We start from the raw sequence: 24,466 nt of genomic DNA on the forward strand, positions 1-24,466 counted from the left end.
TCCTTGTAATTCTGTTTTCCTACTACTTGTGGCGTTAGCTATTGAGAAAATAAGTATAGAAAAGGCGGATAACCTTTCTTTTTGGTTGCCGGATTTCCAATATCGAGGAGTGGAAGAAAGCAAAGAATTGACCGGAGGTGTTCACTTCGTAGACGCTCCTCCGATCCTAATAATTGAAAAACGACATTAGCCTTCATAGCTTCAAAACTGTCTTCTAGGCGCTGCGGTTCCTCTTTAGTCCTTTTTTCGTTCTCGCGACGACGGTGGAGGTTCATGGATTAGGTGGTCTAAGTGTTCCCATGCCTCCTCCAAGCTTGTATATATATAATCGAGCATTGATTAAACAATCACATTTTCATCGTTCCTAGCTCACATATTACAATTGCTATTATTACGGAAATAGATCTAAGCTATTCAAACAATGCTTAATTTGATATATTAAGATGAAACAATTTCTGTTATAAAAAACAAGGCATACATGCATGTGTATATATATAACCTCTATAAACTAATGCTCGATAAATTAATATCATCTGAGATTATATTTGTCAGTTCATATTTGGGTCAATGTGTTAAATAAGATAATAATTTTTCGAAAAAAGTTTGTATAAAATTATGCTACACAATATCATAAAGTAATAATTATCTAAAATCACATGAATCAAATGCATAATTAGGACAATTTAGGGAGTGTATGTGTAAAAAATATATATATATATATAATCACTGATTTTTAGATGTTGCAAACACTCTCATAGTACAGTATGATTCTATTACTGTTTGTTTTTTCATGAAATTTAGGTATGTTTTTGTTAGAACAGTTCTATTATTGTAAGTTCTGGTAATAACATCGAGCTATTACAGGTCCAACCACTTGCTCTTTGTATTTTTGTTTTCTCAAACAACTGGATCAAAGTATGACCGGTCAACACATCATATTCCAAGCCGCAAAGATCATATGTCTTCTGACATATCCAAAGAAGGTAGTACATGACGCATAATCAAAAATTATTATCCAACCGTTCTGCACATGTCAGATAAGAGCAAAACAAGGGATGATTTCAAACTCAAGAAAATCAGATAAAATTCATGGATAGGTATCCAACCTACCGTTGATGTTACAGAAATTCTTCTTAAAATGTCCTAAGTTAGGCAAATTTTTAGAAGCTAGAGGGACTAAAGCTAGAAAAAGTAAGGAGATATTAAATGACATTTAATGAAGAGTATACGATGGATGAGAGAGAATGTCATTATGCTGGATACAAGTATAGATGATTGTTAAAAAGTCATTTTCGATTGTTGAGACTTTTTCACCTATAAATATGCAAATTCAAGAATGAAGAACTACCGAAACTCTGCACAATACAATCTGCATTGCAATATCTTTGAGAACTCGAATATTCTAACTTCAAGCTGCTCGTCAAGTACACGTATTATAGTTTATATATGATCATCAAGGATCATCTTTATGGTACTTCACTAACTCAAGCTGTTACAAGATAAGCGTTGTTTATTGGTTGTGTTTTCTAGCAAACCAATGGTTTTTAAACAAGCTAGGATTGTAAAATGATCATTACGAGTTACAATTTAAGCATTTATAAGTCTTGACTGTAGTTGATATTTACAAGAAATTTTAAAATCAAAGTATTTTAGTGGAATCATTTTTAAATAGAATAAGAGGTGACATATGAGCTTTTAACTTCAAATATTTATAAAATCTTTGTGTTATTTACTTGAAGAATTTACTTTTCTTACTCATTTCTTTTTCCAGCATTTCACTATTAACTATTGTCTTTATTGAATATATATATATCTTATCACTAGCTTAGTCAGACTATTTTTGCACTTGTTCACTTTTAAACGATCCAGCGAAGCTAGTCAGATACTTGTTTTAGCAGCCTAAAAATTGTTAGAACAACTCTTCTACATAAATATTTTCAAGATCGTATTCCCCCTCTAAACTCTATTTCACTCCAAACAAATGGTATCAGAGCGGGCTTTTATTCTATCTCCTTTTAACCACTTTCATATAATATTGTGTATAAAGTTACATGCAGCTCAGTTTTGTCACCACCAAAGAGATAGAAATTATTAGAATATTTCAATTACCCTAAGTTTTGACCATTGACAAATTAACAGTTTTGTTACAAGATCCAGCTGCTTGCTCTTTGTTTTTCAGGTTTCTCTGATAGCTGAATCAAAGTCTGACCGCTCAAGACATCAGATTCCAAGTCACAAAGATCACATGTCTTCTGATCGGTCTAAAGAAGTTAATGCATGACACGTAATCAAAATTTATTATCCAACTGTTCCGCACCAGTCAGATACAAGCAAAACAAACGATACTTTCAAACTCAAGCAAATCAAATAAATGCATGGCACATTAATCTACCTACAGCTGATGTGATATAAATGATTCCCGAAATGTCCTAAGCGAAGCAAATTTTCAGAAGCTGCAGGGATTAAAGCTAAAAAATCAATTCGGCATTTAATAATGAGTATACGATGGATGAGAGAGAATGTCATTATATCGGATACAAGTACATATGATTGTTGAAAAGTTATTCCGACCGTTGAGATATTTTCACCTATAAATACGAAGATTCAAGAATGAAGAACTACTGAAACTCTGCACATTTCAATCTGCATTCCAATATCTTTGAGAGCTCAAATCTTTCTAACTTCAAGCTGCTCATCAAGTACATGCCTTAAAGTTCACATATGATCATCAAAGATCATCTTCGTGCTACTTTACCAACTTAAATCGTTACAAGCTAACCGTTGGCTATTGGTTGTATTGTCTAGTGAATCAAGGGTTCATAAATATACCAAATTTGTAAAGGATCACTAAAAGTTATAACTTAGGGATATATAAATCTTTGTTATAGTGAAACTTCACAAAAAGTTTTAAACCAAAATATTTTAATGAAATCTTTTTTTAATTGGAAGAAGGGGATGCATTGGAGTTTTTGTCTCCGAATATCCATTAAATCCATGTGTTATTTACTTGAAACATTTACTTTTCTCACTCCTTTCATTTTCCAGCAGTTCATTATTAACTGATGATCTATATTGTATATATATCTTATCACTAGCTTAGTCGGACCATTTCGGACTTTTCACTTTTAAGTAATCCAGTGAAGCTAGTCATTCAAGAATACTTATTTTAACAGCCTAAAAATTATTAGAACATCTCGTTTTTACGTAAATATTTTCAAGAGTTTATTCATCCCCGCACTCTAGTTTGATCACAACAATTGTTCATGTTTTTGTTTATATGGTGAATTCTATTTTATTAATTAATAAAATGAATATTATTTAATTATAAAATACATGAATATTACTTAATTACTATTTTTATAAATATATATTTGTATATGCTTACAGAGGTTCTTATGTGTATGTATACGTTCACACCCATGAAAAAATGAAAAACAAGGGAACAAACTGCACATAACTCCCACATGAACAGACCCACATTACATAAAATATCTCTTTTTATTTTTTTTATCACTAAGTGCGGAACTCGCTTTGAATTTGTTGAGAAGTCGCATTTTGCATGCAAACAAGTCTGTTCATTTCATTTTGGCCATACACACGCTTCTCCCTATATATAAGTACGTGCTATCCGGTGCTACTTAATTATTCAGCTAGCTATCTAGCATGAATTAAGAAAGAAAGAAAACAAACCATCAAACACCTTAATAACACACCAAAGAAAATGGAGTGGAAGAAGTGCTATTTGGATGTGATTCTTGTTCCATTAGGGTTGCTAGTATCCATAGCTTATCATGTATGGCTATGGCATATGGTTCGGACTCAACCCTTTTCGACAATCATCGGAACTAATGCCCGTGGCCGGAGATTTTGGGTCGCCTCCATCATGAAGGTAAGCACGTTTTATCATATGTACATCGATTTTTTCTCATATATAGTGTTTTTGTTTTACAAAAAAAAAATAAAAAAATCACATGTATTCAATCTTTGAAATGCAGCCACTTGACACCTTATAATCAGATATCGATATTTTGTTACTTTATGCCTAATATTCTTATAATTAATAATCTAGAAATAAATAATTTATCAACATTAGAAGTTGGACAAGAGGTGGAAAGTTCGATCTTGGATTTGATTGGTTTAAGGAAATTAATTTATCTAACTAACCATACGATTTTTGGTTAATTGACGCTTCGTTTTTATTCCATTAAAGGATATAATAGTTATATAAAAAAGAATATATATATATATATATATATATATATATATATATATATATATATATATATATATATATATATATTAATGGTGATACCTAATAATCCACCAAAATCGAAAAGTCGCTTTTATTTCCTACATGAATTTGACACGCAAAGGAGAAAAAAAGTCTCTTAGCTTAATGCGTTTCATGTGTGCCAACAACTAATGTCGCTTCCCGATTCCTAAAATAGTATGTCCTAATAATGTGTGCAAAACTGATTCATTCCAGGCATATTCCTTTTATGGGACAACGTAGTATGCTGCATCATTTAACTTTTTAATTTTTTTTATAAGTATAAAATATAATTCATGATTTAAATTATGGTATAAAGTTCAATATTTTGTAATTATCTATTTATTTTTTTAATGCAAATTGTTTCCATGCACTTCCTCCACAAATTTTGCACGACTGCGATATGACGATTTGTTCCACAATCATTGAATGATGACTTAATTTGTCGGAATTTTTTTTAAAAAAAATCCTAATTTGTTTATTATTAAAGATTCATGTATGTTACTAGTGGAAACCCGAACGTAACCATCAGCAAATTTATTCCTAAACTTTATATATTAATATTATATAATCAGGAGGAGCAACATGCATCAAATTAATCTACTATATAAATAATTAAGTTAATTCGATTCTTCTCAAATTTATAAATACCCTAATTCATTTCAACTTAATTCACGTATAAATTATTGGATAAGAATTTTCTTGACCGTAGAGAAATATTTATCAAAGTTGAGCAAGATTCTAGGAGTTTGAATTCAACGAGTCAATTTTGTGAGGTGGATCTGCTATTTGGTTCACTAATGGAAATTTTTTACTTATTATTGTAAATTTAAACAAGACTACTTACCGACAAAATAAACTAACTTATTTGACAATTAATTATAATGTAGTTTCTTCATTTTGAATAATAATATAATTACTAGGGTTTATTTTGAATTGATTGATCCAGGACAATGACAAGAAAAACATCCTGGCCGTCCAAACCCTCCGAAACACGATCATGGGCGCCACCCTGATGGCCACCACCTCCATCCTCCTCTGTTGTGGCCTAGCCGCGGTGATCAGCAGCACTTACAGCATCAAGAAACCCTTAAACGACGTCGTCTACGGCGCCCACGGCGAGTTCATGGTGGCCTTAAAATACGTCACCCTACTCCTCATCCTCCTCTTCTCCTTCCTATGCCACTCCCTCTCCATACGCTTCATCAACCAGGTCAACTTCCTCATCAATTGCCCTCCAGGGAACGAAAGCGGCGGCATAGTGACAGTCAGGGTACGTGTCAGAGTTGCTGGAGAGGGGCTTCCTGCTGAACACGGTTGGGAACAGGCTGTTCTACGCCGCGTTGCCCCTTCTTTTGTGGATTTTTGGGCCCGTGCTGGTTTTCTTGTGCTCAGTGACCATGGTGCCGGTGCTGTATAATTTGGATTTTGTGTTCTCCGGCGAGAAGAGAAAATTTGGGGCCGAGAATGGGAATAGCCATGCATCTGGAGCAGATCTTGCTTGATCACAAGTCTAGATTTTTTTAATGTGCTTGATGGTACATATATATTTTACTAATTTTACTTTGATACAATATCATTCATGAATATCTGAATATGGATTTGAGGTGAGAGATTTTAAATCCAACATAAGAAATTCATTCCTTTGTTTGTCAAAATTCATTAATTTGACAATTAATTTCAAATTAATCATAACTATTTATTTTATAAAGTTATTTCAAATTCTCCGTTCAAATACCAATCAATTTTAAATCCTCTCATATCCAAATGAACCTAAACGAATTTCTCACTACATGAAAGCATATAAAACAGAATATAGTAAGAACAAAATTCATATTACTAAATGATAAATTTCGTAACATTACAATGACAAACTAAATGAAAAGAATTTGTATTATGGAGATTAATGATACTTTCAGAGATTAAAAACAATATATTTTTAAAATATTTTGTATTGTTCGAACCCAGAAAAAATGCAATTTTAATAGGCAAAAACTGGTGTGAGACGGTCTCACAGTTCGTATTTGTGAGACGGGTCTCTTATTTGCATCACCCATGAAAAATTATTACTTTTTATGCTATAGAATATTATTTTTTTATTGTGAATATGGATAGGGTTGACCCGTCTCACATATTATGATCCGTGATACGGTCTCACATGAGACCCACTCATTTTAATATTATAAATTGGTCTGTTTTTTGTTTTGGTACTCTTATAAATTGTCAATGTTATTTTCATTTACTAACTTGATTTTTTTTCCCACCTGAAACCATCAAATCTATAAATATTGCTTACTCATTAAGCAAGAAGAAAATATATATTATACATATAAAAAAAATAAAGCAAAACTAAACAAAATTTTAAAATGGAAAAAAGAGCTTGTTGTCTTCCCTTATTTTTTCTTAGATATATTTTAATATGTACAATATATCTTTGTTCTCATTATATGAGAGCATCAATACTAAATAAAAATATTCAATAAATTTAATGACAAAAAACAAAGAAAATTTAAATTACTGAATAAAAATCAAATACATAATAATATATATATAACTTAGAAAGCTAAATTACAATTTTCTAATATAAAGTTGAGAAATTTGTGTTAGTGATGTCCCGACTCGAAGTGCACTACAAAAACAGACGAATAAATCTAATGGACACGAAAATAAATAGCCAATCATTGGACATTAGATGATTCGAGATACGATAAAGCTAAAAAAAGTGTGTGTAAGAAATTTTGTGCAAACTCCCACAAATATATGACACCACAACACAACCATGTGCCAAATAATATAACTATGGTTCACTGTCGCGGTCGCGGAGATCGGAACAGATGCTATTATTCCAGTTACAATGAAATTTCGCGGAACGGTCGCAGAACAGGGTATTTAAAAAAAATATTATAAATATATAAAAATTAAAAAATTGGAAAATATTTAGAAATATAAAAATTAAAATAAATATCATTTAAATAAATTATTTGATGTAAATAAGAAATTTAAATATTTTTAAAATTTTATTAACAATTTATTGAACACAATTTATATCGTCATTATATTTAAAATATTTCCAACCATATCAAAAATTAAACATACTACTAAAATTATTTGTATTTAATTAATTAAAACTTTAAAATATTTTCGATTGGATATATATAAGTTCGCACAAATTTGAATCAATTTAGAGTGATGGATTAATAATAAACATCAAATCTTATATAAAGTGATGTTACAAATTATTTAACATCAATTAAAATAGAAATATTTTATAATTAACTTAGTTTTTTTTTCACACTTTGTAATGAAAATTTCTCAACAGAAAGTGATTCGAATTTGCGACGGTTTTATGAAAAAGAGTCGCTAAATTTAGCGACCGTTTTTATTCAACCGTCGTCGATTTTAATTAGGCGACAGTTTTATTCAAATCGTCGCTAACTATAGCGACGGTTTTATTAAACCCGTCGCCGATGTTAAATCGACGACGGTTGAATTAAAACCATCGCTACATACATAAAACCGTTGCTAGTAGCGACTGTTCAAAACAAAAGCCGTCGCGAATTACGTTCCGGTTCCGTTCCACCGTTATATCTCCGTTTTTCACCGTTATATCCCCGTTTTCGGTATATGAAATGCCGATACAAGCCATCAACCTACACACCCCGGAACCTCGTCAAGGTTGCTGACGTTCCGGTCGTTCCGTTCCCGTTTCGGCGAACCATGAATATAGCAGATACTGAACAAAATTCACATGCAAATTTTTTTCCACATTTTCTATAAAGTCTAGATTCTTTTTACGTAATGATCATAGCATAATCATCATTTCATTATACGTAAGTCTCCCTAAATCATGTTGTGTTTGCAAATGATTCTTTTTAAAAAAGTGATTATGGGAATGTATTGGTTCTAGATTTTTAATTATTTTTATGAAGTTGAAAAGTTAAAGATATTCAATTTAGACTCTATAAAAGTTTAGTGTTTGATACCCCTAAATTTGGTACACTTTGGCGGATCCGATCTCGTATCAGGACAATCTCTAACCTGCAATCCCTAGCCCTATCAGGAGTCCAAGCTCACAACCATAGCACTATTAGAAATCCGAGCCTACCAAGGGGTCATACAGCTAGAAGTCTGAGCCCACCAAGGGGCCAGGAAATCCGAGCTCACCAAGAAGCCATACAGTTTGAAATCCGAGCCTACCGAGAGGCTGGAAAATCCGAGTCCATCAAAGAACCATACTCTTAGAAGTCCGAGCCCACCAAGGGGCTTGGAAATTCGAGCCCATCAAGGAGCCATACAACTGGAAATCCAAGCCCACCAAGGTATTGCGAAATCCGAAACCACCAAAGGGTCATACACCTAGAAGTCCGAGTCCACCAAGGGGCTGGGAAATCCGACCACCAAGGGGACATACAATTAGAAGTCCGAGCCCACAAAACGGCCGGGAAGGTGAAGACATTCTCATAGATAAAGTTTTCCGATAAATGTAGGATTCGGATAAATCTAATCAAGATATGGTAAGAATCTAACATGCCATGGTCACAGGTCCTGATGTTTGAGGTCTCATATCTCAGGTAGGATACTACCTCAGCAAGAGTCCTACTCCAACAAAGTACCTAATCTTTTTCTTCTATAAATACCAGATATTGATCACAGTTTTAGCTCTCACTTTCTCTTGTTCATTTAGCACTAATATATATCTCTTAATTTTTCTCTTCGGACTGACTTAAGCATCGGAGGTGTCACTTCAGAAAACTCTCCAGCACCTCCAAACCCTATTTTTGTCAGTGCAGAACTCAGAGTTCCGACCCGACTCCAATCAGCTGTGAAGATTTGAAGATCCGCTCTCCAGACCAAACTCGTAGTAAATTTTCGGTATCTTCGATTGGCGTCATCTATGGGAAACTGAAGAAAAAGAGATAATATGGTAAATCAAAGAGGAAGAAGAAATATGTATCATCGTCGAGAGAGCCTAGGATAAGCACCACGAAGAGGAATACCATGAAGAACAGTCTCTTGGGGAACCAAATCGTCCGAACAGTTCATTCTCTTCCACGCAAGAGTGCATCTTGGTATTCCGCAGAAGAGCCCTTGGTTTTCCTCCGAACAATTTCTGGTCTTTCATGGAAGAACCCCTAGTCTTCCCTAAAATAGTTTTTGGTCTTCTTGGGAAGAGCCTTCCTCGAAAAAGCCTTTGGTTTGCTTCCGAGCACACCCTGATATTCTACGGAAGAACCCTTATTCTTCCCGAGAGTGCTTTTTATCTTCAATGGAAAGGCCCTTGGTCTTCCTCCGAACATCTCATAAGGTCATTTTTGGTCTTACTCGGAAGAGAGCATTCTAGTCTGACCCAAAAGAGCACATCCTGGTTTTCTTGAGAAGAGCACATTTTTGTATTCTTTGGAAGAGGACATCATGGTCTTACTCTGAACATCTCATCCAGCTCTTCCACGGAAGAGCACATTTTTGTATTTCCTGCAAAGGCACGTCTTGAAGGGCTCATCATGGTTACCCTTGGAAGAGCCGATCCTTATCATTTTCAAAAGACGGTATTCCTTAATATCTTTCTCATCAATTTACTTTATTAATTTGTCATACAGTTATTTTTGAAACAACTGATGTGGTAAAGTCATTCAACATAATAAAATATAATCCCAACATTGTTTGGTCATCTTACAAAGACGCATCCGGACAGAAAAACTCCCAATAGTCCACGAATGTGGCATTCACCAAAGCCCGACCTCAGTTCGACACTATGTAAGACCACGAATGTGGGCATTCATAATGACAAAGCCCACGAATATGGCACATATCCAAAAGCCTGACCTCAGTTCAGCATTATGTAAAACCATGAATGTGACATTCATAACGACAAAGTCCACGAATGTGGCACACATCTAAAAGCCCGATCTCAGCTCGGTCCTATGTAAGACAATGAACGTGGCCTTCATAACGACAAAGACCACGAATGTGGCACACATCCAAAAGCCCGACCCCAGCTCGACACATATCTTCATAACGACAAAGACCACGAATGTGGCACACATCCAAAAGCCCGACCCCAGCTCGACACTATGTAAGACCACAAATGTAGCATTCATAACGAAAAATCCCATGAATGTGATACACATCCAAAAGCTCGACCCCAGCTCGGTACTATGTAAGACCCCGAAGGTGGCATGCGTCTAAAAGACCGACCACCAGCTCGGCACTATGTAAGCCCACGAATGTGCCATTCATAAAATCAAAACCCACGAACATGGCATGCATCTAAAAACCAGAACAACAGCTCGACATTATGTAAGCTCACGAATGTAGCCTTTATAAAAACAAAGCTCAAAATTTTGGCTGCCAGTGAAAGGACTCGACAACCATCTTGTTCGTGTTTTATCAAATTACTTAGTCAAATTTTTGTTTCAAGTTAAAAGGGTTCAAACAGCCATCCTGTTCGGGTTTTTATCTAATTATTTAGCCAAATTTGGGTTTCAAGTTAAAAGGGCTCGGACAACCATCCTGTTCCAGTTTTTATCTAATTACTTAGCCAAATTTTGGTTTCAAGTTAAAAGAGCTCGGACAACCATCTGGTTCGAGTTTTTATTCATTGCTTACCCAAATTTGGATTTTAAGTTAAAAGGGATTAGACATCCATCCTATTCAGGTTTTTATCTAATTACTTAGCTAAATTTTGGTTTCAAGTTAAAAGAGCTCAGACAACCATTTGGTTCGGGTTTTTATTTCATTACTTAGCCAAATTTGGGTTTCAAGTTAAAAGGGCTTGGACAACCATCATGTTCGAGTTTTTATCTAATTACTTAGCCAAATTTCGGTTTCGGGTTAAAAAGGCTCGAAAGGGCCCTGTTTGGCTCTGGAAGATCCGAGCTCATCTGCTCGGGAAATGGTCTCATATAAATAGTTAAGTAATTCTTGTATGACAGATTCATCAGGGGAAGACATCCTAAGGATTAGGTCTAGTAAAAGCGAATGAACTTACCAAGGGGGGTCAGAGGTTTATTGATCAGGAGTGAGTCATGCTGTTCGGGAAAGCTAACGGAATTTTGACAAAATAACGGCTCGAAGAGAATAAACATAAAAATGAGAGGAAAATATTCTTCTATATATACTCGGATAAATTTCGCGATACTCGTCCGATCAACATGAAATCAAGGGTCTGGATTTTCTTGAGGAGACGGACAGTCGCCTCGAAAACCGAGCCGCCTTGAGATCTAGGTCATCCATTTATTTTCGCTGGATCATGATCTTCACTGTTCAGGATATCGTGTATTATTTTTCTATAATTTTCGTTAATAAACATCTTAATTTGATTTTACATCAAAATTCATATTTATGCTCGTGAATAAAAAAATTTATTCACTTTAATACATATATATATATATATATATATATATATATATATAATGTCTCTGTGTATATACTTTTAAATGTGTGTGTGTGTGTATATGTAATGTGTGTGATTCATCGATAAAACTAATATATTTAATATATTTAATTTCATATACTTAACCTTATATATGCGTGTTCATAAATCTTTAAAAGTATATTACTATATCGATGAATCACACACATTACATATACACACACACACACATTTAAAAGTATATACACAGAGACATTATATATATATATATATATATTTACATATACACACACACACATTTAAAAGTATATACACAGAGACATTATATATGTAATGTGTGTGATTCATCGATATAGTAATATACTTTTAAAGATTTATGAACACGCATATATAAGGTTAAGTATATGAAATTAAATATATTAGTTTTATAAAGTTACACTAATTGCCAGTATTTTATCTTACTTATTTTCTATTTTCAGATACAAATAATTGTCTTATTTATTTTTTTGTTAGACATATTGTCCAACAGTATTTATAAAATTTTCATACAAATTTGCTTTAAATGGAGGATTTTTTAAGTTTTCTTATTTAGTAATGTGAAAAATTATTGTTACGTATTTTTTTTTAAAAAATAATTAATTAGAAAAACGTGTGAATTGATTTGAATAATTTAGTTTTAATTTTAATAAATATATTACTGACATATTTATCTTTTTTCTTAAATTAAATCTATAAGTAAAAAATATTTGTATTGATGGATATAATATTTTAAATAAATAAAATTTATTCACGTTTATTGCTATTCAAAAAATCATAATCATAAATTACAAATTCATAGGGTTCTATGAAAAGTTTAAAAATGTCAATAAAACTCCTGCAAAATAAAAAAAAAAAAAAAAAAAGACTTTGTGAAAATTTTACAATTATGTAAGATTATACAAAAGTCACTAGAAATCTATCGACTCCGCATAAATGTTAGTTAAAAAATTTCCGCAAATCTTTGCAATTAATACAATCCCTAAATTTATAGATCATGGAGAAATGAAGAAAAATCAAAAGTGGGGTGTTTGAAAATAAAATTGAAAAGATGAAAATCCAAAGTGGTAGTATTTGATTATTTTAACACCAACTCACTTTTTAGAAGCACAATCAACATCTAATCACTATTTTATGAATTTCAATTAAGCTAAACAGAAGCTAACTCATCATCTGAATGTAAGAAACATAAAAATTGGCCCGCATGGGCTTAGCTCAGTTGGTCAGCAGCAGTAAATCTTGGAGCAATGATCAGGGATCGAGTTTCGCAAGCGGCAGTGTGGGAGTTAAATTCTCTCCAATGAGGGGGAGCTCCTTGTGCGCGGCGTAGCATAAGGTCTAGTTGTTGCTGGTTGGCTGAGTCACCATGATTTACATCCTCTCACATTCCTGTCGGGCCGGTGGTTGAGGGGCGCCTAAGGTGAGCGATTTCACCTTTTGGAGCAAAAAACATAAAAATTGATTTTTGAAGCCAAAAGTCATTAGTGATTGCAAACACTCTCTTAATAAAGATTATGAATTATGCATAAATAGCATTTAAGTTAAATAGTTTTAGTAAATAAGACGTCAATTCCTCCTCCCCACAATCTAATCATCACCCACCCATTGAATTGTGGACAATTATATTTTCTTTCTTGTACCTCACTTTTTTTTTTTCATTTTTATTGTGTTCATTAATTTACTATCTTAATCCATTAAGATTTTTCAATTTTAACGTATTGTAGGAAAATGATGTATATGATGTCACGTCATCATTTTGGTGAAAAATAATTAAAATAAAAAAACCCGCGTGCAAATTAATGGACTTTACATAGTTGATTAACCGAAAAAATGACGAAAATGAAAAACGAACAAGTTACTGCTAAATATATATCTTCTCAGTTTGGAATTGAATAAAGGGTGAGAGGGTTAAAAAACTATCATGTGAATAATAGTTAGACAAATCTTCATTTCATTAACTTCGGAAGAGGTTTGTTGGGTGCAATAATTTTCCTTGCTTGGTAGAGCGATCGAATCATGGTGCTTGTGCTGCTGTGCGATTTAAAAGATTTGAGTTGCACCATTACCACTAGCTATAGCTTTTGGTAAAACGGTAAGCACTCGGTCCTACAATTGGTATCAGAGCCAAGGTCATGGGTTCGATTCCCATTGATTGCAAGGAGTGCAATTATTGGGAGGGAGATTGTTGGGTGCAATAATTGTCCTTACTTGGTAGAGCGATCGAACCATGGTGCTTGTGCTGCTGTGCGGTTTAAAAGATTTGAGTTGCACCATTACCACTAGCTATAGCTTTTGGTAAAACGGTAAGCACTCGGTCCTACAAGGTTGCTCATTTCATTTGGTCGAGCTTCACACACACACACACACACACACACACACACACACACACACACACACACATATATATATATATATATATATATATATATATATATATATATATATATATATATATATATATATATATATATATATCGTTTGCAATTGATTATGTTCTTAAAGAAGTTCTTAAATTTATAAGTTACGAAGTAATTGATTATAATATTAATTTGTTATTAGAATCATTTCTTTAGAAAAAAAAAAAACAACATCCCAACGGTTTTTGAAATTAAATTAAGAGTAAGTCTCTTGTAAGACGGTCACACGAATTTTTTTCTGTGAGACGGGTCAACCATACCGATATTCACAATAGAAAGTAATACTCTTAGCATAAAAAAATAATATTTTTTCATTGATAATCCAAATAAGAGATCCGTCTCACAAAATACGACCCATGAGACCGTCTCACATAAATTTTTCCTTAAATTAAATTAAGTATTAAGCAAAAGCTAACGTAAGAATCTAACTTTAACAAACATACAAAACTAGTTTTTTTAAATCAAAAGCCAATAAGCTTTTTTAATGATCGCAAACATTTACTTATGCGCAACGACCCGACACAAAGTTGACAGTGTTATGAAACTAAATTTCCATTATAGTAAAACAAAGAAAGCATCGAGAAACCTTAACAAGAATTCAACGCGAGACACGACAATCTTAGTACAGAGAAAAGAAAATTATCACATCCAACAAACAAAAGGGTCTAAGACAACATCAATTCCTCATTTAGACACTGGAACAACATGAGATGGCCAAGACCATATATCCGGCACATGGCTAGCAGGGTCCCCACTCCCCGGTGACTCCATTGGCGCCATTTGCACTGAGCGTCTCAGCATTTTCGAACCCAATTTGTGAATTTGTAATGGTTCTGTAACGAGAATTTTCTTCTCCACTAGCAGTCAGTATTGAGGAGAGGTTATCCATCCGATTCATGTGGTTGTGGACATATCCTTGTGGCGTAGCGTTCAGATAATTTTGAATAAGATGGCTTAAACTTGAGGTCAGCGACCCTCGAGCGACAAGATCTTCGGCTAGTTTTACCTAGATTGGAGGTAGAATTCGGTTCAATATACTAGCAAATACGAAATAAAGTAAAACGAGGAAATTCTAATCTGTCCACGGGTATCCAGGAAGGAAGCGAGGATTTAAGCACTTAGAACTCATACCTTTGCTCTTAGAGCTTCTACATCGGATTTAAGCACTCGATTGTTTGTGGTGGAGTCTTTAAACTCCTGAGAAGCATTTGTCAGTTGTTTGAACAAAGACGAATTCTCACCTCGCAGTTGTTCGACCTGCGTGAATAAAGCTCAATTTGCATCGAGAGAAACTCGAGGTGATTCTTAACTTGAGAGAAACATATACATCTACCTGTTGTTCGAGCTCCGATAAATGAGCTTGCTTTCTTTTTCTAGAACGCTGAGCTGATTCCCTGTTGGAAACCATCCTGAAATCACATTCTCAATTCAGATTAGATTAGCTTCGATACTCTACTTTTCTTCCCACAATTTCTGAAGTGAAGTATATATACCTTTTCATGCGCTTAATGTCTACATGATCCGTGCTTTGTACACAAGGTCCAGCTTCTGTCTCCAGATCATCGTCATCTGATTGCTCATGTGAGGAACCACTGCTTGGTCCAACTGCTTGATTATCCCCACCCTTGGGATTACTGGCGGATAATGGACTATCAACTGGAAATTACCAGAAAATTAATTTATTCATCAAATTTTACTAATGTTTGCGTATATAAAGATAACAAACTTGCATAGAATTTGATGGCTAATTAGCTATATGCAAATATAAAATACTGGGCTCCGAATTGGTTGGAATTTCGTGGGATTCACTTACTGTACGCTGACTTGGAGTCAATAGTTGCTGAAGCACTAGACGGGTTAGGATAAAGATTCTGAGACCAGAACGAGGTGTCTGCCGAAGAGTTGGAGCCTGAGAACTCCCTTAAAATTTCCTGAAGTTCAAAAATAATAAAGGTAGACAATAAGGATCCATAAGGAAAAGGTTTTAACTTGATAAGAAGATATCCTACCTCTTGGAATTATTTTGTGGGCTCACATAATTTAATTAATTGTACATAGACAAGCTATCTAATAAAGGGTTAGTTCGATCCTGGGTATGGGGGCAGTGCCCACACCCCAAATCAATGGTTGAGATTTCATTTCGTGGGGAAAAAAAAATTAAAAAATAAAATAAAATTGGGTCACAAAAAATTTCAGCCCTTGGATGTACCCCTACGGGCACTGCCCGCAGGGGTAGGATGGAATAATCCCTAATAAAGGACCCAATAAAGTGTATAATTAATTATGAGTTTCCAAAATATTAAATAAATTGGTATGGTTCACCTTATGTGTAGAAACCCATCTCAATTAGGTCTTCTATGATGGGTTGAAAACTACTAAAGTTATATAAGGTTATGGTCTCCAAGGTACAGAGAATACAACACAGAATATATAGCGCACATATTTTAGATCTCTCTCCTTCTCCTATCAAAGGCAAGAATTATAAGGTGGTTGATTCTCTGTTGTCTTTGAAAGATCCATAACTCTGACACTGGATCAATCAATGGATTCTGGTACGTGTTTACTGTTATTCATATTTTCTGATAATTCGACATGAATTCCTGACGTGTTGTGATATATGTATTTAATCACATGAATTATAGATTTATTTATTAAATCTCCAACACTACCAACTTCAAATATCAACAACTTTTTCTCAAGAAATTCAGTGATCCATACGTGAAACATATTTACTAGATGCAGGCCCCAAAAGAGAAAGCACCAAAAAGGAAAGATCACACGGGAGAAGCTGATTTTGTCATGCCAAATTCCTATATTAATATTGGTTCTTATGATTATTCAGTATTCCTAACATGTCATCACTGTTAGAATATATTATTATTATTATTATTAACTCTCAAGTGTAGATTAATCATTTTACTCTTTTTGTGTTTACTCTAGCTATATAAAATTCATTCTTTGTATTCTTTATTATTCGGTTTACAATAATGCGACTTGAATTTTCACTCACTCTCTGTTTCTTCATCGTATCAGAGCCTCTATCTCGTGGATCTGTTAATCGTAGAGAAAATTTGTTAATCTCATCCACAGCTTTCGCGGATCAATTAGTGTTCAATTGGATGAAAAAAATTATTCGTATTGAGGTTATGTTACGAATAATTTCTTGCGGGGGAAATCGATGTGGGACTATGTCACAGGTTGTGAGACGATCCTATAGACCAGACGAAACCTAATTATGCTGCGTCATTGGATGTTCGAGAGGCAGATAATTTGAAGATTATTACGTGGATTAATAATTTTGTTGCTCACTCAATATGTGCTCAATTGGCAAAATACGAGACTGCTAAGGAGGTTTGGGATCATCTAGCACGCTTGTATACGCAGTCTAATTTTTCCAAACAGTGTCAATATGAGCATCCAAGATTTTTGCACTGTCATGTCGACACTCCGGGATCAATTGATATTAACAGAATCTGCAGAATTGTGAGCATTCTCACCTTATATTGCTCGGAGAGAAGAACATCGCTTGGTATGTCTGCGTGGGACGATTCTTCATCGCAACCCTCTTCCTTCTGTTGACATTAACAGAATCTGCAGAATTGCGAGCATTCTCACCTCAATTGACATCTGTATTTGCAGCTCCTCAACGACCTCAAGCTAATCACAAAAACAGATTTTATTCGTATTGACTTTTCACCTCCGACACCGATGAGACCTTGCCCACGACCACACCCGAGACTCCTGCTCCTCCAAATCCCCCTACAACAACCCAATCATCTCCTGCCATTGCGGATAATCCTCCTGTGAGAACCGAATTTCCCCACATGAGTAATCCATTGTAAGGAAATTAAAGAGTAGAGGATATTCTATATTTTTGGATCATTGTGTTACAATAAGGGATATATATATATATTGGAGAATATTTTATGGAAAAATCTTTAATGTCAAGATATTATTGCATGCACTTGTACAAGCCAAATTTCGAAATTTTGGAGAGGAGTTTTACAAGATTTGAGATATCATAAAAGTGGATGAATTAAGATTAAATCTACAAGAGATTTTCGAAAAATTGACCTATAATATTTGACTAATTAGTGTAATGGGTAGATACATGATTTCTTGGAAGCAAATCCTCAAAGGTGGCTCAAGATCCTCCCCATCTAGCAACCATATTTTCGAACCAAATGAGGAGCAATTGATTAGGGAATAAATCCTACCACCTTGGCAACTCAATTTTCGAAAAAAAGGGGCAAGAATATTGGAGTCAAGATGGTGAGATATGTCATGAATTTTGGTAAGATTTGTGTACCAAATTTGGACCCTTTTTCCCTCACCTATAAATACCCCATCAACCCTTTCATTCCTTACACCCAATTCTCGAAATTTAGAGCTGAAAACCAAGGCGAAACCCTGTTGAAATATCGTCCCAAAAACCGTCCAAGGAACCAAGCCGAAGCGCTGCCCGAGTAAGGAGCACGAAGCGATCCACCCTTCAAGCCGAGTACCCACGTTTTAGCAATCAATATATACTGTAAGTGGGCTATTTTCAAACTTTAAAATTTCAGATTCGAGTATGCATGTTTTCAATTTTAAAAGAAAATAAATAGTCGAGTACAATCTTCTTTCTACCTTTCTTACATTGTCATACGATTTTAAACGCACTGTGAGGAGTCAACCGTATATGGGTGGGAATCCCAACCATGACGTACCCTTACGCGGTGGGGGATATAACCGCTATACGGCCTCGCCCCCTTAGAGGAGTAAAAATGAGGGACTGACGTCAGTAAACCATAGAAGGTCGATAAATTGCAGTGCTTGATATATGTTTATGCATGTGGTACGAAAATGTTATGCAAGTCATATGATTAATTCGAAATTTTACATGTTGATTTATATTGTGCTCGATATCCCCCACTTGCTGAGTATTTCCAAATACTCACCCCTTACAACCTTCCCAGATAAGTCGTCCGAAGAACAGGTTGAGGACGAAGAGTCCGAACAGTTTTGGGGATGGTGATCCACGCGACCCGTACTAGTAGTAGTATAGTTCGAATTTATGATTAAATAAGTTGTAAGACGTTTTCGCACTTAATTCTGTCATTTGTTGATTTTCGGATGTAAAAGACAATTGTTTATTTCGTTTGAATTTATGATATAAACTGGTTCGGTTTACACTGTGCTGCGAGAAGGCTTGTTGTTTCAATTGTGTGATTGTAAACGACGCCGGTGTCAAGTCCCGAGTTTCGGGGCGTGACACCTCCACTCCATCAGTCCACTTGCATTCGTAAGTCTACTCAACTACCTGGTTTTGCTTACTCATGTTATTCTAGCTCCTTCGCTTCATTTGTTGCCTCTGTTCATCGTCTCTCTAAGCCTTTATTCTATAGCGAAGCTGTTGGTAATCCACTTTGGCAGAAGGCTATGGCTGAGGAACTGACTGCTCTTCATCAGACTCATACATGGGATTTGGTTCTTTTACCACCAGGAAAACACACCATTGGCTCTCGTAGGGTCTACAAGATCAAAACAAAATCTGATAGATCTATTGAATGATACAAAGCCCGTCTTGTTGCTAAAGGTTACTCTCAGAAGCATGACATGGATTATGAGGAATAATTCGCCCCCGTTGCTAAAATGACGACAGTTCGTACTCTAATTGCCGTAGCTTCTGTTCGTCGATGGAAAATCTCTCAGATGGATGTCAAGAAAGCCTTCTTGAATGGTGATCTTCACGAAGAAGTTTTTACGGCTCCTCCTCCTTGTGTTGCTCACCAACCTGGTGAAGTTTGTAGACTTCGTAAGGCTCTTTATGATCTCAAACAAGCTCCTCGTGCTTGGTTTGAGATATTTTCTATAGTGATTACTTTGCTTGGGTTTATTCATAGCCATCATGATTCCGCATTATTTGTCAAGTGTACTCGTGCAGGTCGTATACTTCTGTCTTTATATGTGATGACATGATAATCACCGGTGATGATATTGATGGTATTGAGGCTTTGAAGTCTGAGTTAGCTCGTTGCTTTGCTATGAAGGACTTAGGTTTGCTACGTTACTTTATAAGAATTGAGGTTACCTATTCTCCGAAAGGTTATTTTTTATCCCAGTCAAAGTACATAGCAGATCTATTTGAGCGTGCACGTCTAACTGATAACATGATAGTTGATACTCCTCTTGAAACCAATGCTCTGTACTCTCAGACGGATGGACCTCCCTTGCCAGATCTTACTTTATACCGTACTATTGTTGGCAACTTGGTTTATCTCATTGTGACTCGTCCAGATATTGCGCACGCTGTTCATGTAGCAATTCAGTTTGTCACTGCACCAACTATAGTTCATTGGGATGTTGTTCTCCGCATTCTCAGGTATCTTCGAAGCACTCAGTTTCAGAGTCTTTTGCTCCATTCTACTTCCTCCTTAGAGCTGCGTGCATACTTTGATGCTGATTGGGCTGGCGATCCCACGGATTGTAAGTCAACCACTGGCTTCTGTAATTTTCTTGGAGATTCTCTTATCTCTTGAAAAAGTAAGAAAAAAGTTGTTATCTCTAGATCTTCCACGCAAGCCGAGTATCGTGCTATGGCTTCAACCACTTGCGAGATTGTTTGGTTACGTTGGTTGTTTGCGGATTTCGATATCCTTCTTCGTCATCCTACTCCATTATATTGGGATAATCAGAGTGCAATTCAGATTGAGCGCAATTCAGTTTTTCATGAGAGGACAAAGCACATTGAGATCGATTGTCATGGCACTCGTTATCATCTCCAGCTTGGCACCATCGCGTTACCTTTCGTTCTTTCTTCTCTGCAGATAGCTGATATGTTTATCAAAGCACATTCCGTTTCGCGCTTCCATTTTTTGTCTGACAAACTCTCAATGCTTTTAGCGGTAGCATCGTGAGTTTGAGGGGATGTCAGAATATATTATTATGATTAGCTCTCAAGGGTAGATTAGTCATTTACTCTTTTTGTGTTTAGCCTAACCATATAAACATCATTCTTTATATTCTTTATTATTTAATTTAAAATTCTGCGACTTGAGTTTTCACTCATTCTCTATTTCTTCGTTCACAATTCTCGTCGCTCAAACCATGTTACGACACTGATCGCCAGTTTCCTACAACTAATACTTAAACAAATCTCATGAAGACCAAAGCCAGTGGTGGAGGCAAAAAGTGGATAGGGGGCGAAATAATCAAAGACCTTTCTTTATATCCTCCGGGGAGCCAAATCATGTTTTTAAATCATGGATATAAAAGCCATAAATATCTACTGAAAAATTGACGAGGAACGGGGCAACCATTTTTCTGCCAGCAAACCACTCGCCCGCTTCTGCAAAGATTTAGCAACAAGAAATTTGCGACGAAAACTAGTGCACCTGGTTAATAAAGAAACAGTATGACTAGAACATTTCGAATGAAATCTATTTGATACATGGCGGGTATGATAATCATTTCTGCCAAACGCCTAGCTTGTTTCTTACATGTTTCAAATTGTACTAGCTTCGGATTTAATGGATCAAAATATGCACAGGCAGTCACAAATGTGATAAAACACTATGAAACAAGAAACAAGACAAAAGAATCTTTAAAAGTGCGATCCATGGGAGAATAAAGCAACAAAAAATTTCAAGCTGATGCATAAAGCAGTGGCTTTTACTAAAGCACCTTTACGTTACATCTGCATTTCTTTAGTTGAAGAATCACCTCAAGATCAAAGCTCCATGAAACTTTATGCTAAAACCACCAAAGTTTCAACAAAAGGATCGGAAATGCCCAGAAGAGTTCGTTTTCAAACATAATCGCGGTTCACAAAATGCTAAATATTACAATTCAAACTGACATTATTTTGGTATATATATTATATCAGCTGGTAAAGAGGATCTTAGCGATCTTTTGGTGTGAGCAAGCAAAGAATTAATGACCACCAAACACAATAATTAACTGAAATTCATATGTTATTTTCTAAATTTTATGTAACAGCCGGATTGGCTCAAAAATAATCATCCCTGGCACCTACATCTCGCCACCTCCTCTCACAATTATTGAGTCTGCCCCCCTCATGTAAATGAACATTTTCGTTTTCCAAGAACCAAACGATAAGACAAACACATCAAATAGCAGACCCCCCTCATTACAGCTAACTTTTTTTTACATATTTTGACCAAAAAGAAAACAGCAATATTTACTTTCACATTACTTCGTCAATAATTCAATCCAAAGTACATATGCTATAGAGTCACCAAATAAATTCATCAAATCTGCAACAGCAAAACTAAAAAAACAAACTAGCTGAAACGAAAGCAAACTGCAATAAATTCCACCCAGATCTTCCAAGAAACAGGGATCATATTAGCCAAATAATAAAAAGAAAGGCACAAGAACTGTATCATATAAATGGAAGTATTAAGGATAACACCCTTATTTCTTTAATTTATGAGTGACTGATTACCGAACTCCGGAAAGGAAGTGGGATGTTATGGTCAGTATTTTCCATATCAAAGAAACCATGATCCGACCCTCCAAAGATCTCAACTTTTTGAGGTATTTTCTTCTCATCTTCTGATAGAAAGAGCTCCCGAAGCGCCAATAGTGAATCGCTTTTTTTCATGTTACTGCAATATCCAAAGACAGAACCGCCATTAAAGACTGGTTTACTACTTTCCATTTGTAGATTTCTTTATTTTTTTTAAAAAAAAATCATTTCTTAGCTAATAATTAAAACATGTGGGTGGAGAAGAGAGAGCAAAGGGAAGGATTACGCGTGGGAGTTGAGTTATATATATATATATAATCGGAGTTTAGGTGAACTGAAGTGAAGAGGAACAAGAAGCCAAAGTGGCTTTTGGATTGATGAAAAAGCCAAAGAATCATTTGCATGAACACCAAACCTTGCTGGAGCTATGAGCCTATGACCTTTGAATTTACTTCCATGTCCTTCAAACAATTGAAATTACCATTTGGACCATGATTGTTGTTTTTCCTATGATTTTTTTTCAAGAGTAGGTCTCATGTGAGACCGTCTCACGGATATCAATCTGTGAGACGGGTGACCGACGATTTCGGTTGGGAATAATTCTAGCAAGCGGACTAGGTCAAGTTATAGTAAATGGACGTACTGTCCAAGTATCGATCCCACAGAGACTATTATTTAATTACTACGATTCAATTATTTTATTTAATCTAGGCAAACAAAAGTGAGCAATTGATTATTATTTCACCTACGTGAATTTTTAACTAATGTATGCTAATTAAATGACTAAATCAAATATCCGAGATGCTGGAACTTGGGGATTTTCAAATTTAAATGAAATGATCGGGAACACACGATGATAACAGACTTTTGATTAATATCATGCAATGGAATTATTTAACTATAGATCATTTGATGTCACGATGCGATTCTCTATATTAATTATAAATCTATTTCTAGAATTTATAATCATATTTTCATTTAACAGTCCAACTATTTTTAATTGAATTTAATTAAACAAAAACGCATTCATCAACGATAAAATCACAGCTGTCGCCTAAAATCGCACACTGAAACCGAATACTATTTCTAGTCGGTTTAACCGCGTGTTGATTAATACTTTTGAAGCTAAATTTAATCAATTATCTTTCGAGTCAAGATTAAACAACAAACATGCAAATAATTGGCCAAATTAAAACCACGAAATTTATACAAATATTAATCAATAACATAGAACAATTTTATAAATCAAACTCTTCAATGACTAACAAAAATCAATCGTTTGCTCCTATCGTGGTCCCGATCATAAAAGAAAACTACTCCATAAATTCAAAACTAAAATCAAATTTAATAATTGAATTCATGAATAAAACTAAGAAATTAAAAGAGACGAGAAAATCTCAGCGATGGCGCGCAGATATGCGTGTGAAGCGCGTTGGTTTCTCCCTCGATTTCTCCCCGATCCGTTGCCTTCTTCAACAAGTATGAAATCTCCTCTTTTGGCTCAGAAGTCGGCTGCTCTCTCCAGAAATTCAACAACCCTATTCTCTCTTCGATTTTCCTTTTTATTTCCCTTCCAGATTACGCGCAAATCTTTTCCAAAATCTCGATCTGATATTACGCACACGGACCCCGTGCTTGCATCCGGGAAAGGGTCCGTGTAGACTCTGCCTCAAAATTCTTCCGGAGTGGTGGACACGGACCCCGTGCATGGGTCCGTCCTGGGGTCCGTATACATACTGTATTTTTCTTCTTCTGGATGCAAGCGACACGGACCCCGGATACAGGTCCGGCAAGGGGTCCGTGTAGACTCTGTGGATGTCTTCCTTTGGCTTCTGATGCACGGACCCTTACACGGGGTCCGTGTATGGGTCCAGATGTCAACTTTTGCTATTTTTCCG

At 35.2% G+C, this 24,466-nt stretch overlaps 2 protein-coding genes across 2 annotated transcripts; one reads left to right on the forward strand and one right to left on the reverse strand.

Moving 5' to 3' along the window:
* The first annotated feature begins 3,573 nt into the window (after positions 1 to 3,573).
* On the forward strand, positions 3,574 to 5,913 carry LOC140831115 (uncharacterized). The gene is given in 3 exon segments (XM_073194891.1): positions 3,574 to 3,889; positions 5,220 to 5,542; positions 5,544 to 5,913. Coding segments are annotated over 3 exon segments (723 nt in total). The 5' UTR covers positions 3,574 to 3,721; the 3' UTR covers positions 5,776 to 5,913.
* Positions 5,914 to 14,622: 8,709 nt separating this feature from the next.
* Positions 14,623 to 22,867, reverse strand: LOC140831116 (bZIP transcription factor RISBZ4-like). Its single transcript, XM_073194892.1, has 6 exons — positions 22,545 to 22,867; positions 15,909 to 16,026; positions 15,589 to 15,751; positions 15,429 to 15,504; positions 15,227 to 15,352; positions 14,623 to 15,101 (listed from the first exon to the last, which is right to left on the reverse strand). The coding sequence occupies exons 1-6, from the start codon at positions 22,758 to 22,760 to the stop codon at positions 14,835 to 14,837; spliced, it is 966 nt and encodes a 321-aa protein (XP_073050993.1). The 5' UTR covers positions 22,761 to 22,867; the 3' UTR covers positions 14,623 to 14,834.
* Positions 22,868 to 24,466: the final 1,599 nt, after the last annotated feature.

Source organism: Primulina eburnea, chromosome 4, assembly GCF_022965805.1.
Source record: "Primulina eburnea isolate SZY01 chromosome 4, ASM2296580v1, whole genome shotgun sequence".
Taxonomy (NCBI): Eukaryota; Viridiplantae; Streptophyta; class Magnoliopsida; order Lamiales; family Gesneriaceae; genus Primulina; species Primulina eburnea.